Here is a 19673-nt window from a genome sequence, read left to right as displayed (position 1 = left end):
ATTCAAACATAACAAAACCACTTTTTTGAAGGTAGTGTCTTAATGTATCCCAGGCTGGCCTCTAACTCATGGCTCTCCTCTTACTTCAGGCTCATAAATTCTGGGATTAAAGGCATATGCCACCATACCTGTCTGACAAAACCATTTCTAAACTTAATTTTTCTCTTTTTCTGGGAAGCAAACTAGTTTGGCATAGTCCCATAGAAGCAAGTTCCCCTTGGTTTGAAGAGTCACTTTTCGGGGATTAGAAAACTTTAAGAAATGAAGTGTCAAGGTAAATAGTTACCTTATTAGATGGAAAAGTACTTAAAGATTGTCAAACCAGTAGGAATTTTGATATTTCAAAACCTTCAGTGAGGGATAGCACCAAAAACATTTTGAATATTTAAGTAAGTCAAATCTCTTGGCTTCCCTTTATCCGTATATCAACTTTAGAGAGCTTCATAAAATTTACCTAGAAAATTACATTCACTTTACTTCAGTAATTTATAGTTTTTGATAATGTACATTAATTGTTCATATTCCTGGGATCCTTGGTGGATTTTATTGAGGGTAAAGTGACTTAATACTTTTACTTTGGATGTTTTTGCAGTAAATAAAATAAGAAAGAGATTTCATTATAGTCTTTTACTGTTTATTATTTTGTTATCCATAATAAAATGTAGACAGCTTAACACTTTATTATTGTGGCTGGCAACACCTTTATTTTATTTTGAATCTCTTCCTTAAGCCACAGTAAAAGTGATTGCCCATGTTAAATACCAGAAAGTGCCCTGATTAGGATTCTGCAGATATTGGGCACTAAAAGTTCAGGGTGCCTTGATGATGATGATCAGGGAGGGCATAGGCAGGCCTGGCAATTTGAAACAAACATCTCATCCAACACAATGTTTGAATTATTGTGCTACTGTAATGTGCTTAGTCCGGTATGCTATAAACTACAAGTTTCATCAAGTTTATAACTGTTTAAGCCTCCAGGTACCTAACACTATGTTAGCATTGCTATGTTTCACCCTTTTCCTCCCTGGAATTGGTTGGTTGAGCTGGACCCAATGTTGAGGTCATAAGGATAAAGGTCTTGTTTTTCATATAAATCAGTGTGAAGGTGGTAAGTGGACTTAACCCAGGACTTAACCAGGCTTGCCTTGTTCTCTGATCCTTTTTCCTTCTACATCTGCCTACACTATTTCCTTTTATGAGTTCTGCCTCTACCTTACCTCAGTTTGCTCCATTTTGGATTGTGTGTCCATGTGTATGACTTGAATCTCCCTGGGCCCAGCAGATGGGGGAACAGTGATCTAGATCATGACCTTTCTCTAGCTCTTTAGGGCATTCAGGGACATCTAGAGCATCTACTTGCACCTCGAGGCAGGTGAGCAACTGTCATTCTCTACAGACTGGGAAATGAGCTCTTTATTATACAATGCCAGAAATTATAGTCTAATTATGTAATGTTTTCCCCTACAATCCTGCCCCCAGCTGCAGCTAAATATGTAACATCACGGTCATTTGACAAGGACACAGTTTGTGCTGCAGGGTGATGTGAATGTTAAAAGTGGACACTTCTGCCCAGGACTTCATGCATGGTGACTATCATTACTTAAAACAAAGGAACATTCTAGTCTGATCTGATCAAGCAAGAAGATGAGATTTAATTTTTAAGATTTTTCCATGTGTAATATTGTTTTAAAGATGTAAGGCCTCATCACATTTCTGTGTATATTTGATGAATTACTCTGCTGGGCCAAGTTCATGAAATGCAGAGTGTCTAGGATGATCCAAGTTAAATGGTGACCATTTATTTCTTCTAATTTTCTTTTCTTTTTTTTTTAATTTTTTTTTTTTTTATTTGAGAGTGACAGACACAGAGAGAAAGACAGATAGAGGGAGAGAGAGAGAATGGGCGCGCCAGGGCTTCCAGCCTCTGCAAATGAACTCCAGACGTGTGCGCCCCCTTGTGCATCTGGCTAATGTGGGACCTGGGGAACTGAGCCTCGAACTGGGGTCCTTAGGCTTCACAGGCAAGCGCTTAACCACTAAGCCATCTCTCCAGCCCTATTTCTTCTAATTTTCTTTAGGCCACTTTGTCATGAAAAGACATTGTTATCTAAAATCAAGATAATAATTTAGCAACTTATAAGTTAGTTAGTTTATACTAATGCACTTCCAGCTTTTTGTTCAATCATGTCAGTCTAGGAGTTGCACTGAAGTCATGTTCATTTTATTCCAGTCTTTAATTTTAGAAAGAATCAAAGTTTCTCATGGGCAAAACTCTGTTCCATGGAACACTGCCTGTCTCAATATGAACACATTTGTGAAGCATCTATCAACATATGGGTTCTGTGTGGTACCCACTGAGGGCAGCAGTGGACACAGAGCTCTGAACACTTAAAATAATTAACCCTCCTGTGTCCTTGCCCCCGATGGAGTACCACCAAGGAAGCCTGTGATCTCTGTCTGGCCCACTGTCTGCTCTGCTTCTTCTCAACCTCAAATGTAGACTTGTGGTCATAGTTCTCTCCTATGAGACAGCACTTTGCCCAGCTCTGTCTTTCTTCTGGTTAGCCTCAGTGCATGCTTGTGTGTGTGAGAGTGCATGTGTTGTATTTAAAGTCCAAATGAAGAGTATTTTGACAAGATGAAAGAGATCACATGTCCATCCCAGGCACAATTGAGCCAGGGGTGGAAATGATATGATCCCAGCCACCCTAGATATTGTCAATGGTTCTGGAGTGCAAATAGGCATCTTGCTTTTCACTTTGCATCACATCATAGCACTATGCCATTCATAGACTTTCTATCTGGACCAGTATCATATTTGCTTTTTCCCTCTGAACCTTTTAGTTTCAGAGAATATGGTCCTATTTCCCATGCACCCCATGTTATCTCTCTCTTTCCCTTGTGTTTCTTTTTTCCAAGTTTCCAACGTCTAACCTGAAGGATGAAAAATAAAGACATTTGAGATACAGTTATATGGTTCTCAAGAGCAGCAAATTAATAAGGCTATAGTTCTTCTGCCTGAGAGTGTGAATAATTAATACAAGCAATTAGGTTCCGAAACTCAGGGAACATAACTCAAATTGATTGGCCCATTTTGCTGCAGGTTTCTCTAAATAAAATCATCAACCAACAGAAGTTGAAAGCCTAGTGGGTCATCCTTATCCCTTTAGGGGTGGAAGGGGAAGAACATTCAGTTCCTTTCAGTGTCTTTTCAAGCCCACTGTCAGGGCGAGGATTCCCTATGTTCTGTTGGGCATTAGACCTACTGAAGATCCTATGCTTTGTAGATAAATATGAAAGGGATTGTTAATAGCTCAATTTTGAGGTATTATCTGAGAACTTACATATCTATAAAAGTCACCTCTTGAATAGATACAAAATGAGAATTCCAGATGTACCTGCTTCCACACTTGAGTCTGAGATACACAGGTACCTTAGAGAAAATACTGATGCATGAGAGAAATTTATCATCTGATAAGATGTGTTAATTAGAACTTAATTATCTAGCTCTAGAGTTTGACAAATTAGCCCATTTAGGGTATGTTTCTCCACAAATCACTTCTGAAAGGCAGTTAGTACCTGGAATTGCTTTCCTGTGAAGCTGAGCTTGATCTGGACCAGGTGCCTGGAAAGTACATTTGATAAGCCTGGCTCCTGCTTGCCTCGCAAGATGCAGTGCAGTGATGATGGTGGCAACAATATTAGCATCTACTCTTTTTTTTTTATTATATTACATGATCATCCTTACAAATGCAATGATGGATATAAGACAGTGTAGAGTTCCACTTCTGCGGATAAAGGCAATTAAATAAGGAAATGGCCTGCAGGGCTCAGGAATGTCAGTGGAATCAGCCTAGCTGTGTCCTCTGCCCTGCCCACCATAGGGTGGATGGTTTGCTGTCTGCATCTTTACACAGGTCACCTCATCTCTTCAGCTGGAGAAACAAAATTCCTTCTTCAGTGAGCTAATTCCCTTCCAATTGCCTACAGGTTACTTTGCTGAGTACAGTGGTTGGTTTGACATTTCTGGTAGACTCATGGAAAAAGATAGGTTGCGATTCATTTTTCTTTTCATTAAAGGTTTTTTACAAGCCTTAGAGAACAAAGAAATATTGCTGTGTCATCTTACAAATAGTAACAGTAACCACATGTTGGAATCTTATACACTATGGCCTCAGGCACTTTGAGAAATGTTTGAATAAACCATCTGTTCTAATCATTACAAAAAATATGAAATTCATATTCTGTTTTCAAAATTCATATTCTTATACTTGTTTTTTAGATGAGGAAACCAAAAAAAGTTACCCAAGATCCTATAAGTGGAGAAATACAGATTTCCTCCTATTGCTTATACTTTTTTCCCTTATAAACAGATGAAAAAGATAGCAAAGTTACAGTCCCTTAATGAGTGGAAAAAATAACGTTGTAAGTTTGCTATATAAGAGTATCAATACAGTAAATCAACATTTTCCATTCTTTTCTTCTTTGTACTATGTAATGTCGACACAAAAGACATAGCTGCCACCTCAGTGGGGATAGGGATAAGAGAGCCAAATATGAGTGACTATGGTGGAACATAGATTTAGGTTACCCAAATTCCATGTTCCAATGTGTTAACAATTTCATGAAGGTCTTATAGTTACAGAACAAAGAAAAATCATAAATCAAGGCACTTTTCAGATACATTGAATAACCATCAGGATACAGCAAAAGGGGGAGGGAGGAAATTTCCGTCATAGGCCTCAGATGCTATCTGATGAAATTCTTAGCCCTTGGTTTGGTGGAAGCTGGGGGTCTGTTCTTGCATTCCAAAAAGGATTAGACCAGATCAACTGATAATCACCAGGATGTTAGGTCAGACATAGAGGTGGGCAATAAATGGCTATTGAGGGGCTAAAGGTAGCCCAAAGTAATTTGGCTCTGACTTGTAATATCCCATTTCTCTGTGACCACAGGAGCTTTATCAATCCATTCAGCATTGCTGGAAGTAGGTGAACTTTAGTTCACAATAAGAAAGCCTTTGCTGAGTATAAATAAACAGTATAAATAGCTGAGCTGTAGCTATATAATTGCTGTGTTGGATAGTAAATACCTACTGTATTTGCAGTTGCTTTAGATATATAAGCTACTTGAAATTGCAATGATGAAAACTGGATTGTGATTTCAAACATCCCAAAGATACAGGGAAGGTCACCAAGAAAAGAAACACCTGGAAGATTGCACAAGTGTGAAAGAACTGGGAAAAGGCAATTCTGTCTGCCATATTTGCCTTTCTTCATGGCAGTGGGGGATTGGAGGTGTCACAAAAAGTGAGAAAGTAAAAACAAATGTTTCTGTATCTATTGCAAAAGAACAAGCTGGGCATGATTACATCTTCCAATGGTGGAGAACTTGACCTTCTCTATGATCATGGGTGTGAAGAAAATAGAACCTTATTAACACAGAAAGAATGGGGCATAACAGATAGTCTTGTTTTCATCTTTGGTTTTTTGTACACACAGACCACTCAGATTTGGCTGAATTATGGTTAATTCAGCCAAATCTGAGTGGAGATATTCACCAATCATATATATATATATATATATATATATATGATTGGTGAATGGAGTTTGAAAGACTACTTTGCTTTCCAAGCATGATATCTATCATAGTCTGGGTTCCTGTAGCAACAAAAAATAAATAACACAATTATTACTCAGTTCTGATATTAGAAAATCCAAGATTAAAGTGTGGGCAGGATGGGTAGTTTAGTAAGAGCTCATTCCTCATGGAAAACAGCTTCCTATGTGCTTGCATGGGAGAAGGAGCAATAGAGTTCACCTGAGCTTTAATATAGGTACTAATCCCATTCATGAGAGTACAGTCTTTGTAATGCCATCATTTTCCTTTTACTCCTATCACACTGGGCAATGGATTCATATGTAAGAATATTAAGGGCATACCAATAGTTAGACCATAACAATAACAAATTAAATTGTACACAGTTCCAATGAATCTGGGATCTATTTACTTTGTTAAATTAACATATAAAGTTCAAATTATTTTTATAAAAAAATTACCACTAATATTTTGCATCTTTCAGGGCCTGTAATTCAGTGTTTACAGCATTAGACCACTGTCATGAAGCCATAGAAATAACAAGCGATGACCATGTGATTCAGGTATGGAAAGAAATACTTCATGTCATTAAATATCAAAACAGAATCAGTCAAGCTTTAGCTACCCTTTTCAAGGGCTTTCCCATAATTCTTATATATTAGCAAATTTTATTTGATGAAAGGAAAACCAAAGTGTGTGAAGAATGCTGAAAGACTTGAATAAGAATTAGATATTTTTTCAAAAAAAGCAAAAATAATTAATTTAGATCAGAACCTATGTTTCACAGAGGTAGGGTAATGTTCTTTGGGCCATCTATAAACCAGAACTGTAAATGCTTTTACATGTCAATGGGAACAGACTATTCAAAGATCTTTATTTGCTTGCATCGGTATGCTAATTATAAAGCAGTTTTGTACTGGTGTGTTTATAAGAAAATTTGTATAGTAGACAGTCTTTATCTGCTCTTAAAGAGTATTGAGAGTACAGAGAGCCCACTGTAGTGCTGGCTGATTGGTGGCCATTTATAGTGCCACCAAGGACCCCTTGCTTTCATAGTGAAACACTAATGACAATGACTAGCAAAGCACACCATGGCCCCACAGCAAAAGCCACCCTTCATCCCTTCTGATGCCCCTAGTGCACATGCAGACATACCTTGCTTTCGTTCCAGATCAATGACATCTTTGGTCTTCCATGCTGAGTCCCTGTCACCAGCACTTTGATTATGTTATCTCATTTCTACCCAGTACACTATGAGAGAGGCATAATTGCCCTTCTTGTACAAACAAGGAAACTAAAGCCCAGTAAAGTCAAGGAACTTTTCCAAGGAAAGGCCCAGTAATAAGCATTAAAACTAAAACATATGGCCATGTCTTTCTGACTCCAAAGCCATTCTGCCTAGCTCCCTTATTTTTAGAATTTGTTTTCCTTGCTGCTGTTTGAAATGGAACTTTAGGCTTCCACATATTTCCAGCTATTTCTGGCCTACCTGTCTGCCATTCTGCCTCCCGAACCACAGAGAAAGCCAGACACAAGTCCCACATCTCCCCACTCATAGCCAAAGTTGATCTGTCAGTTCTGGTTATGACCCACCCTTGATTTGCAATCCCTCCTTCACAGTGGACAGCTGGATTGTGACTTCAGTAGTGATGAGAAGGGCCTCTTTCTTCTATCTACCTTCTCCACTTGACATCTAACCAATGGCTGCTTGAACAGGAATGGAGTCCTTCACTCCACAGCGAGCACTGTGCTTAGCAAATCCATGTACCTGATGGATAGTATGGTGATTGTATCACATCATGTTATAAATCACTTCCCTGCCTCTTTCATAGACAGAAAGAAATGGGTGTGAGGAAAGTCAGTGTCCACAGAGTAAGGTCACTGCATTGAGAAGGAAACTTGCATTCTGAAATTAGATATGATAGCAACTTGAAATATAAAACTCAAAGTAAGAGGAAGGAGGAAAAGTAGAATAGAGGATACTTCAGTGACCCCTGCCCTGTTTATTTCATGGATGTCTGGGGACAGGGTATCTCAAGCATGCTTTTAATTGACACCAGTGTCACTTTCAGGAGACTCTAGCAGAGTACATGTGAGCATCTGTGTATGTATAACCCTTTAGAGGCCAGGTGGTGCACTTAAAATTTAGAAATAGGAAATTACCTATCTGTCTACTTACCATCTCCTTCTCTTCAGCTACCTCAAAGGTCTATTTGCACTTGTTCTAAGATATGTACATGGTACATTCCAGACTTTACACATACTCATTGATGCCTTAAAACTATAAGTCAGGTACTGTTATTACCCCTATTCTATGGATGAAGAAACAGAGGATCAGAGATACTGGCAGTTGGCAAAGCTAGGACTTAAGCTTAGGTGCCTTCACTCCAGAGTCAAGCCCTGGTAAGCCTGCTTGATTCTGAGGCCTTGTGTGAAAACAGGGCCATAACTAAAATTGGGAAGGAAGGATATATACATATAAAAATATATGATGCATAACCAACAGATAAGGAAAAGCACACACTCTAATATTATCCCTTACCTTATTAGGTATTTGCCCAACAGTGTGTATCCAAAGGGAACTCCAAAATATCCTTTATTTTTGAGGACCTTAATATGCAGCAGGAGAGATAAACAAAAATTTAAATCCACTGCAATCCACTAGAATGTGTACAGAGGTCCATGGGAGCTCTCAGGAATGGCACTAACTCATTTTGGGTAGAGTTCTAGGAGGGCTTCCTGGAGGAGGACAGAGAGTTATTGAAGTTGGTGAGGCAGAGATGAGGAAGGGCTTCCTAAGCAGACACAGCATGGTCCAGAACAGACAGAGATGTGCAGATGTGCAATGTCTACCACATGGAGTGATAGGCCAGGAGGATCTGGAAATCTGTGAAGATAGTGCCAGGACTTCCTTCTCTTCAGCCACCCCCATTGGGCCTGATGGCCAAAGCATCCTCCAAATCCCATCAGCTCCCAGGACTAACTGTGTTAATAGAAGCTATGCTCCAAAGGAATAGCTCTCCAGTGTCTATGTGTCCCCCAGCTCCGGGTGGATCACCCCAGCAAGGGAGAGAATGTTTTAGTTGCAGGAACATTTCTGAGAGGGCAGATGGATGGAAATTTTGCCCAAAGATCCATGACCCAGATGCAGAGCGCTCACATTTCCCCACATTCTGTCCTGCTTGTCTCTTTCTCTTGACTGCTCATCTGATAATTGTTCTCTTTCAAAAGAAATTGGTGGGTGAGCTTGGAGTCAGCTAAGGCAATAGCTTTAACTTTCAGGACCCCTGGCAAAATTTTGGCTAGAAACCTCTGTGTCTGATTACCTCCAAATGTACCAGAGGACACTAAGTTCTCACCTGCCCTGTACCTAAGTCTGAAAGGACTGTCTCCTGTCTATACCAGTTAACTTCATTTGCTGTTCAGATCAGACCAAGAGTGACCCCCAACTATAGCACTGACTAATAGATTGTGGTAAATAGAAAGAGACCTGCAGTCATGTTACTCCTTTGCATAAATGTGACTAACAAGCTTAGACCTGCTGACTTTAGCATTTGTGACACGCAGCCTAGGGCTTTGCATATGCCAGGCAAGCACTATACACCCTGAGCCACACCCCTTCCCTAGTCCTCTTTCTTTTCTTCAGAATGTTTCTTTATTTCATGGGGTAGGAGACAGTGAGTAAGGTCCACCAGAGGCTAGGGCTGTTAGATGAGGTTTTTTGCTCTTTTCCAGCCAAAGTTGCTTCCCATTTCTCCCAGAGAACCAGGATGGCAGATGAATGTAGACACTGAAGCTCTACCCCAAGGGCCTAAGGAAAGAGGAGACCAGTGGCAACTGCATTGGAGAGCATTGTCCTGGGGTGTGCTGCTCCAGATTCCTGTGCCCCATCAACCTCCTGTGGAGCACACTGACCTGTAGCCCCTCCCCCTCCCCCTCACAGTATGTCAACCCTGCCTTGGAGAGGATGATGGGCTACCACAAAGGGGAGCTCCTGGGGAAAGAACTTGCGGACCTGCCCAAGAGTGACAAGAACCGGGCAGACCTCCTGGACACCATCAATACCTGCATCAAGAAGGGAAAGGTGGGTGGAATTGACAAAAAATAACCCATGCATCCTCCCCCAGTGCTTTTTGTCCTGGATGTTTTGTGTGTCTTAATCTTCAGATTGACTTTTGTAGTAAAGTCATAATTAGGATCTTTGATGTTTGCCAAAAAAGTTCATGGGATAGTTAATTTTAGATCCCAACAGCATGATACAGGAGCTAATGGTTTTGTGGAAGGACACTTCTCCCTATACATGAATATATCTCACCTGACATTGCAGTAATACTGTACCTTTGAGCAGGGTTCTACCCAGAGCACTGCTGTGCATTTTTCAGTTTAACATTTGAAGGGCTAGAAGGACTGAAAATATACACTGTGGAGGATCTCTTTATTTGGTCATTTGTTCTTTTCTCATCACTGATCAATAGCCACACAGTTCTCTGTCCCCTGCCTTTCCCCTTCCTCAGCGCTTTCTGCTGCTCCTGGGGAGATGATGGGATGGTTGAGATGCAGGAGGAATTTCCCTGGCAGCCCTCTCCTCCAGAGAAGCCCTGTCCTGAGAACTGGGACTGTCTGTGCACATTCTTCTGAGCATACTTAAGGCTTTACATGTTACTCCTTCTACCTTTCTCTCTCTGCTGTGCAGTAGTTGATAAGAATCTTCTTCATTGGAAGGGGCCATTTAATAGGGATAAAAAGATATAAAAATTACCAATATTATTTTTTAATTGGAAACTTGAGCCAGGATATTATAACTAACTCAAAAAACTTTTTTGTCACAGAATCCAGCCATACATACTGATTGCAATAGACATACCCCAGCCACTTCATATGAGAGGAAGAGGGCTAGAAACAGCTGTGAAGAACCTCTATTTTTTAGTTAACCACTCCTTCCCAGAAATCACAGAGGATTCCTACCCCTGTGGAGACATATGGCTCTTTATCCTAGCCACATCCTCAGGGTCCAGAGGCAGCAAGCACCTTCCCTCAGCATCAACCATGGAAACTGCTAGAGAAGCCTGGGCTATTAGAAATATTAGAGAGCTGGGGTGCTTCAGGAAGGTTTAAAGGGATACAAAATGATAAACATATCCTCTGCTTCCCAGGATGGGCTAGTTAGTTGGAATCTCTGAGCCTTAGTTTATCTATATATAAAGTAAGGATGAAAATATCAAGCTCACAGGCTGTGGTAAAGATTCTGAGAATGACTTTTTCAAATCTGGCATCTAGAACATCAGGAGGGAATTCCAGCCTTGATCAAGTATACTGAAATGCAGGTCAGATAGCCAAGCAGTGGACACATTATCTTTGTATCTTATGGTCTTACCTTTATGCATTATGATCATGTTAGCATCACAGATGATAGAGCAATTTTATGAAAGGTAGTGGTAGTCTGACAATCTACAAAGACCCAATGTCAGAGCAGCTGTGGCCTTGACTGAAAGCTCTTAAGAGTTCTCTTTGTCCATGTAGGAGTGGCAGGGGGTTTACTATGCGAGACGGAAATCCGGGGACAGCATCCAACAGCACGTGAAGATCACCCCAGTGATTGGCCAAGGAGGGTGAGAGCAAACTCTTTGACTCTTCAGCTGCAGATAATAACTCGGGCTTTCATGGGTATTGAGTTGGCAATTTGAAATACCACTGTAAGCCTTGGTGTCTACACAGGCAGTAGGGTGTGCCATGTCCAGTATGTACCTCCACCTGACAAGCAGCAATCCCCAGACATGTTTTCTCATCCACTGACTCCTGCTTACAGTCTTTCAGGAGGCATCAGCCCATCTCTCCTATTGCCCACCTTCACCCAATCATATATGATTCCATTGTACCAAGAACCCTCTGAGAGGTTTAAGTCCAGGAAGTCCTTCTCCTTACCAGGTGATCTCTAGCCAGGGCTTCTGGCTTATGCTCTCAGCTCTCATAAAACTAACCTTTTCTTTTTGAGGCTCCAAGATGGCTCTGGACTTACTCCAAAAGAGCTAAGAGAACCCTGGAGGCCACTACCCTGCTAGAAGAGATGTCTAGCCATCATGATTCCATTAACAGAAGCCTGTTTGTTTTGTGGAGAAATAAAGAAAACATGGGATTCCTTTTCCCTCTCTTAGTTAAATGTTGAGAGAAGGTCTACAAGGTCAGAGAAGGTCCTAACAACAGCTCACTGATGAGCCTTGTGAGCCAGCCTGAAGGTCAATGGCACTTGATAGTGTGAACTTGTAAAGGACATCTGTTGTATGATATTTGGAGGAAGAAAACAAGATAGCAATTATCTCACATGTGACTCTCAGGGCTACCTGATTTCCTTCCAAATTGTCCTGTGATAAGAAAACTAGGCACTCCATAAAGTCACCAATATATTTGAGGTTTGTTTCCCTCCAATTTTACTTGTTGGGTGAGGCTGAAAATTGTTCTCCAATCATTTCAGAAGCTACTGCCTGGTGATTAGTGTCTTTAGTAACTTGTGTCTCCCCTTAAGCTGGCCTCTGGGGCCTGTGGGCACTGATAGGCTTCTAAACAAGGGCTACCAGGCATGGCAGAGGCTGCCCAGTCATACTATTCAGGATAGCCAATCCACCAGTGGCCAGTTCAGAACCACAGGGGAAGATAGTGTCTGGGCTATCACATGAATTTTATCATCATCCTTAGAAAATTTAAGCTAAAAGTCCTTTTCTGAATGTATGACCAGAATCCGTGAGTAGCCAAAACAGAAGACAAGCTACTGCTTGGTAATTTCTATCACAATGCACACTTCTGATTTGATAGATGAGAGAAAGTTTTTTTTTTTTTTTTTTTTCATCCTGACATGATTACCAGTGTTATTTTTCCTAATTGTAGGCAGTGGGCTCTCAGAGACAATTCTGATTAAACATAGAAATTTACCCTTTCCTACTTGAAGTATGTTCATTTTAGAATGACCAGTATTTTCTATGCTCTCATCAATGGTTTCCATGGAAAAGTAACCTGCAAAGAAAGTGAATGTCAGAGACAGAGAGACAAGGATGGAGGAGTACCCCAAGAATTTCTGGGGATTAAAGTCTTATATCCTGAATTCCATAGATTTCCTCCCTGTAGAAACTCTGCCTTGAGTTGTCCTGTGCACAGGGCTGGAGTCCCTGCCATCTTTTACTTGTTTTCCTTATGTAATGAGCAAGACAATAGGGTGAATTTCAGGTTTCTGTTCATGACTTTGAGATGAAAGGATTTTTCTCTGCCTAAAAAATGTCATCCTTATGACAACCATGGTGTAAAATAATATGGAATATTTACTATAAAAACAGTAGACATGATATTTTGTCATTGTCTAAACAATTCATTTTCTATTCATATAAGCAATAAAATTATTTGTATTAGTAGAATTAAAGCCACTTTTATCTGTGGTAGCATTTCAGTTTCTCACTAAAGGTATCTAGGATGTAATATAATGCAAATAAATGTCACAGTTACAAAGCCTGTTAGAAAGTTATTTCTGAACCAGGTAGGATTACAGGGAGGCCATGTTTATGTTACTTGGATTTGATTAAGTCCTAACTCTGCCGTAGGAAGGACCCTGGTGTTCGGCTTCAGAAGACTCTGTTGATGTCATATGCAAACTTGTTGAATCCTCTCATATCTGACTCACTAATCACTGATTATTTATGTTATTAGGAAAATTAGGCATTTTGTCTCCCTCAAGAAGCTGTGTTGTACCACTGACAATAATAAGCAGGTACAGTATTCAGCTTCCTCCATTTGCTTTTTGTCAGCTTGGCCATACGTTCCATTCTTGCCACTGTTCTCTGCTTGTCTTTCTCCATACTTTGTTGCAGGTGCCAGTTAAGAAGTTTTATGGGACAACTAGACACCTCTGGCAGATACTGTTTTATTCCTTCACAAGCCTACCTTACTTTATTATGAGTGTGCATTGGTTATGCTATGTCCTGTGGCTGACTCTTCTTGGCTAATACATTTTAATGGAACATAATATTCTTCCTCCAAACAAAAAAAATGTTCTATTTCATCTCTTAATTTCTTAAACAAATTAAAAGTGTATATCCATTTGAACATTTCACTCCCCTAGTCTCATACAAAATAAGAAGCATTCCAAATTAGTACTGTGATTTTTTTTCTTACCATGACATCATGTAGAGCAATACATTTAAATGCTATCTTCTGAAGTAACAGAATTTTAATAAGTTCATATATCTAAGAATGCATAAGGTAGTTTTATAATATAGAACAACTTTGTTTGAGATGTTTTGTCATGTGATTCATAGTTTTACTATTTGGTCATGTAGATTTTCATCTTATGCTTTATAACTGATTAAAAGTATGTAGTGAGCTAATGTTGAAAACTTATAAATTATGACCTTTGACTCTAATGAGAATTTTCAAAGGACAGTGTCTTTTAGGGATTTCCAAGGTATCTGAGGTATGACCTGTCCTTGTCACATGATAGAGTTGTGAGGGGCAAGATAAAGAGAAACCTAGCCAGATGCCCTGGATTAGAATCAGCAGGACAGGAACCACCAGGTTTCCAAGAGAGAGCAAGTACTGGCAGTGGTGAGGCTCTTGGAGCTGTTAGGTGTCAAAAGTATCCACAGCCAAGTCCCTGTCCTGAATCCAACCTTAAATGTTTCCTTCACCACTGAGAATTTAATCTGGAGTCAGGAAATCTTTGTCAACGCCATGAAGCTACGCAAGGAGACACATCCTTAGGGACCTGGGAAAGGAAGGGAATGGACTTTCATAGGAAAAAAAAATTCTCAAAAGCAACAATGAGACATACTAGGAGAAAGAATGAGGTCTGGGCTGGAAAGCTGGCTTAGCAGTTAAGTGCTTTGCCTGTGAAACCTAAGAGCCCCAGTTCGGGGCTCGATTCCCCAGGACCCACATTAGCCAGAAGCACAAGGGGGCGTACACATCTGGAATTCATTTACAGTGGCTGGAGGCCCTGGCACTCCCATTCTCTCTCTCTCTCCCTCCCTCCTTTCCTTCCTCCCTCCCTCTTTCTCTCTCTGTCTGTCACTCTCAAATAAATAAATAAAAATTTAAAAAAAAAAAGAATGAGGTCTGCATGAGAGGTGATATAAGCAGTCCCTCTAGGGACAGACTCCTGAACACAAGCAAAGCAGACCACTATTTCAGGGCTGTGAATCTACAGGGGAAGGCACTGGCTGAGGTAAGCTCATTCATTCTCATATCAGAAACTAAGCAAGAGCAGTTCATGTCCAGAATCAACCATGCCCTTTCGCCACTGAAGCCTGCAATGGCTCAGGACAGGGTTGTGCTGTGCTCTGAGAGTGGATCAGAATAATTTGACTGGTGCTGTTGTCTCGTGTCCAGCCCTGACATCAAAATGGATCCATAGGCTTGCATTAAAAAAAAATTTTTTTGTTGTTTATTCTTACTTATTTATTTGAGTGTGACAGAGAGAGAAAGAGGCAGAGGCAGAGAGAGAGAAAAAGAGAGAGAGAATGGATGTGCCAGGGCCTCCAGCCACTACAAATGAACTCCAGACGCATATGCCCCCTTGTGCATCTGGCTAACGTGGGTCCTGGGGAACTGAGCCTCGAACTGAGGTCCTTAGGCTTCACAGGAAAGTGCTAAACCGCTAAGCCATTTCTTCAGTCCCATAGGCTTGCATCTTAACAAGGAATGAGGCTTAAAGCCAGGTGGCTCACATCTGTTCCCATCTTTCCTCCTTTCTTATATAATGAAGGGACCCTTCAATGTCCTTGTCACTAGTCTCTACAACTCCATATATACTCAATTCCTATTGGTCCTTCATGGGCCAGCACAAGAAGTATTAAGTAGCACTTCCCTCCTCAGGCCCCAAAGCACCCATCTTACTCCCAACAATGTCATGGATGCCTGTGTGCCAACTTTCTCACCTGTCTGTAAAAGAATCACCAGGCTTTGTTTGATCATCTGCACTGTACATAGTAGGCCTGGAGCTGCTGGTTAGCTTGAGTGAAATGGAATGTGCCAGCCATGGACTCTTACCCCTGGATATGGGGAGCAGACAGGCTGTTAGCACAGGACGTCAGGATGCAGAAGCCAAGGGCCACCTCTGCTTTTCTGTGGCTCTAAATAGAAACGCCTTTACTGCCATGAATCACTTGTTGTTATGAGAAGACTGGAAACACGGCCTCAGATCCCCTAAGCCATTGACGTCATCTAATGGTGTTGCACAGACCTAAGAGACTCTTAGAGCCTCTAATAATAAAGCATTTTGTCCCTCTGTCTGGCTACAGTGCTTTTCCTCCTCCCCAGAAGAGGCTGAGGCCCTAAGATGGCTTCAGGCTGAAGAGGGGAGGCTCCTGGAATGGAGCAGCTTGTCTGAAGGCATTTGTTCTGCACAGCTGCTTTCTGGGGTCCAGCCCTGACATCAGAATCAACTCATGGCCTTGAATCTTACCAAGGAATGGAGCTGTAAGCCGAGCAGCACATTTCTGGTTGTTTGTCATCAGCAAAGTTTTTCTTTCCTTTTTGAGCTCTGGAGCTTTCTTCCAAGAGGTCAGAAATACTTAGTGAGGTTTGTCTCCTATAAACTCCATCTTCTCAGCTACCACATACTCTCCTGGAGCTCTACCAAATACCTTTCAGGTTCTGGTGATGTAGTCTCTGACCCAGAAGCCCCAGGCCCCAAAACCCTAAACAGGCTAAGCAATGCGGCATAGGGGAAGATAAAATTAAGACTGGAGAAATACCAAAACATGGGCCTAGAGAGGATAGGGAAGGTTTTTTTTTTGTTTTTTTTGTTTTTTTTTTTGCTTTTGCTTTTGCTTTTGAGGCATCATCCAGGATCAGTCAGCCAAATGCAACCAACAGGCCAGAGGTAGCCTATGTGCTAAATACAGCTTTGTTGGAACATGGTCGTGCTTTCTATGCCTGCTTTCACACAATAGCAGAAGGGAGCCCCTGCCACAGAGGACCCAGGGCCTACAAAACCTCAAGCATTTAATGTCTGGCTTTCTACAGAAAAACAAGAGAAATTATGGCCTCACTTTTAGAAGACATTTTTCTTTCTTGAATTTCCTACTCATAGCCCAAGACTGCCAAAAGCTCCCCAACCCAGTGAGACAGACTTTGGGGATCCTTTATCTTTATGCCACCCATGCATCTGACTCAGCCCCTTTATACTCTCACACTAAGCATAGGAGGCTTTTGCCTTCTCACAAGGTCAAATTCCAAATTCAATTACATGACTGAAAACTGTGGGAGTTAGGCAACCTACATACTTGGCCTAAGAGACTTGCTTAGGAAAAAGGAGGTATCTAGGACCCCAGTATCATACTAGCTCTTCCTGCCCTGGACCAGAGCCTGGTCTGGAGAAGAGCAATGTGGTCAAAGCAGAGGGGTCCTTCTCATTGTCACTTCTTCATGCTTTCCCCAGCCTAGAGCAACCCCATGCTTACAGCCTTCCCCAAGCTTTGGCCGTGATAATATGGAGAGCACTGCAATCCCAAAAGCCAGTGTGCTAGCAGCAGGGAGAGAGAGAGAGAGAGCACAGGACAAGGCTGCAGTTGGCCGCGTCTGCTGTCCATCAAGTAGTCCAGTCCCTCCTCTCATGGAAGCATGACACACAGGGCCATTGACAAGCCCTTCCCATGGTGAAGGCATCTTGTGCTACACAGAGAAGTAGTTCTCATGGACAATCAAGAAGCATAGCCTACACAACGGGCAGCTCTGGGAGAGAGCCCCCCATTGCCCAGTGGAGACATACGAAGGGTAGGAAGTTGCCGGACTCAGAGGAGGCTTTCTGGCTAATGGAGGATCTAGGATAGCAGCTGACTGAGAGCAGGCTGACCTTATTGCCTTCTCACAATGTCAAGCTTCATAGCTGGAATGTGCAGTCCTTGTCTTTGGAACTTGCTAGACCCTCTCCTCAGGTTCCTTTCATGGCGGGAGGCTTGTTTCTGTCCTGAGAAGTAACCCAACCTCTGAATGGAGAACAACTATTGAACCTGAATGAATTAGACCTCTTGGGAAGCTTTGTTTTAAAAGCACATCACAGATGTGTTCCCTGAACAGCAGGGGCTGAAGTGGAGAGTTAGGTGGCCAAGGTTATTGTGATAAAATCTCACTTTGAGGGGGAATTGTTAGAACTGTGAAACATGGGCCTTGGCACCCTGCTTTATTTGAAAGCTTCTGGCCAAGGTGAATGACTTCAGCAGGCAGATGTAGCAGAGAACAATAGTTTGTGGCTCTCTGTGATCTTTACGTCATGAGCAGGGTCTGTTCTGAAGTAAAAAAAAAAAAGTCAGACATGATTGTTAAGAGTATCCTTCTGCCATCCACCTCCCATTTTTGACCTTTGTGTAACCACATATCCAGGTGTAACTTCTTTAAATTGAAGAAAAAGGATACTATATCTGAAAGCTTATTCACAGCAGGTGTCCTAAAGTGTTTGAAGATATATTTGGTAAAGCCACTAAGTAAATAAAATTTCCATTTAACTTTAGTACATATTTACAAGAAATTACTTAAGGAAAGAGCCCTAATATTAGAAAACCATCTTTTTTTCTGAGGAACCACATTTTGAAAAGGAAGCCAAACCTTGAACAGACATGAATGAAGTACCTGCTGTGAGTACATAGGATGTAGAGCAGCTTGTGGCAAGGAAGGAGGAGACAGAAGGGACACATACAACACAGTGGTAGGTTGTAATGCATGGGAAGGTCTTGGTTCAAAGGAGAGACAGTTTCATGCCTGGTATGGGTAGTGGCTGATGAAGCTGGTCATGACAGGCGTCATGAAACCTCAGTCACTTGGCTGAAGGGGAGGGTAAATAGAACAGTCCAGGACTGGGCGCCTGCATTGAGTGCAGTGTGAAAGGATAAAGACCTAGTAGACATAGACATGTGTATTCTTCTCCCTGGCAGAGAAGCTCAGCTCTGTGGCCACAGGCCTGGTTTCGCTATTCTGAAGAGCTAGGGTTTCCTTGCCCTCTCTGTTCTCTTATGTCTTCTCTGCCAATCACTAGAAGTGTACAGGTGCCAGGACTATTGGAAGTGGGGAAAAGATAGGAAAGGGAACTGTGAGTCTGAGCTGGAAGTAAAGTCGACCACTGTGTAAATCCATTCATGGCCTTCCCTAGGAATACCCCATTCTAGCAGGGAGGCCCTCTTGGGAGGCATGAGGAAACGTTTATTTGACTTAAGAAAAGTAAAGTAGTTTTAAACCAGCTGTGGTGGCGCACGCTTTTAATCCCAGCACTTGGGAGGCAGAGGTAGGAGGATCACTGTGAGTTTGAGGCTACTCTGAGATTACATAGTGAATTCCAGGTCAGCCTGGGCTAGAGCGAGACCCTACTTTGAATAAAATAAAAAAGAAAGGACAAGTAAGATAGTTTTAGTACTGAGAGGGAATCAGATATCATGGACCTATTTCTTAAAAGTTAACATTATCTGTTATTACTAATTCATATAAAGACAATTACAATCTAAAGAGGTACTATGTTACCATTTGGAAAAGAGGGTATTTTGCTCTGAAATTTAACTTAAATTTTAGAGACTGTGTTTTTATTAGACCTGTGACATATAAATTTCTATTCATTCTGGAGACTTGTACTAATAGAGCTCAAGAAATGTTACACTACCCAAGATATGACTGCTTCATGAAGCAAAGTTGGGCTTTGTTAAGGCAAGGTTTTAGTATAGATTTAATAACAATAATTAAGAGAGAGACAGATAGAGGGGAATGGAGGGAGCAAGAGAAGGAGATATAGATAGATGATTGATAGTTGATAGTTGATAGAAGATAGATAGATAGATAGATAGATAGATAGATAGATGATAGATAGATAGATAGATAGATAGATAGATAGATAGATAGATAGATGATTACATAGACTAATAACAGATAAGATAAAGGACAGTTGTATATAACCAAGGCCAGGTTGGGTGGCAGCTTCTTGAGACAGACAGATGCTAAGATCTGATTTTTGAAAAAGTTTTACTTGCTAATGTCTTACTGTAACTTATGGGTACCAGTACTCCTGCAGCCTTTCCTTTTTGCAAAGCAGTAGCTGTTTGGCTGATTTGGCAGGA

General features: G+C 41.3%; 1 protein-coding gene across 3 annotated transcripts in view; it reads left to right on the top strand.

The window, feature by feature from the left end:
* The window catches only part of Pde8b (phosphodiesterase 8B), a 219756-nt gene that overhangs the window by 146604 nt on the left and 53479 nt on the right, over nucleotides 1-19673 (top strand). The window contains exons 7-10 of one of the 3 annotated variants that reach the window (XM_004651668.2): nucleotides 6083-6161; nucleotides 9542-9682; nucleotides 11119-11207; nucleotides 13288-13348. In XM_004651668.2, coding sequence (XP_004651725.1) covers nucleotides 6083-6161; nucleotides 9542-9682; nucleotides 11119-11207; nucleotides 13288-13348 — 370 coding nt within the window. The remainder of the gene's footprint in view (nucleotides 1-6082; nucleotides 6162-9541; nucleotides 9683-11118; nucleotides 11208-13287; nucleotides 13349-19673) is intronic. The other 2 variants (XM_004651670.2, XM_045133817.1) reach the window with 2 other exon arrangements.

Source organism: Jaculus jaculus, chromosome 14, assembly GCF_020740685.1.
Source record: "Jaculus jaculus isolate mJacJac1 chromosome 14, mJacJac1.mat.Y.cur, whole genome shotgun sequence".
Taxonomy (NCBI): Eukaryota; Metazoa; Chordata; class Mammalia; order Rodentia; family Dipodidae; genus Jaculus; species Jaculus jaculus.
Note: the sequence above shows the minus strand (reverse complement) of the source record. Positions and strands in the feature narration are given on the sequence as shown.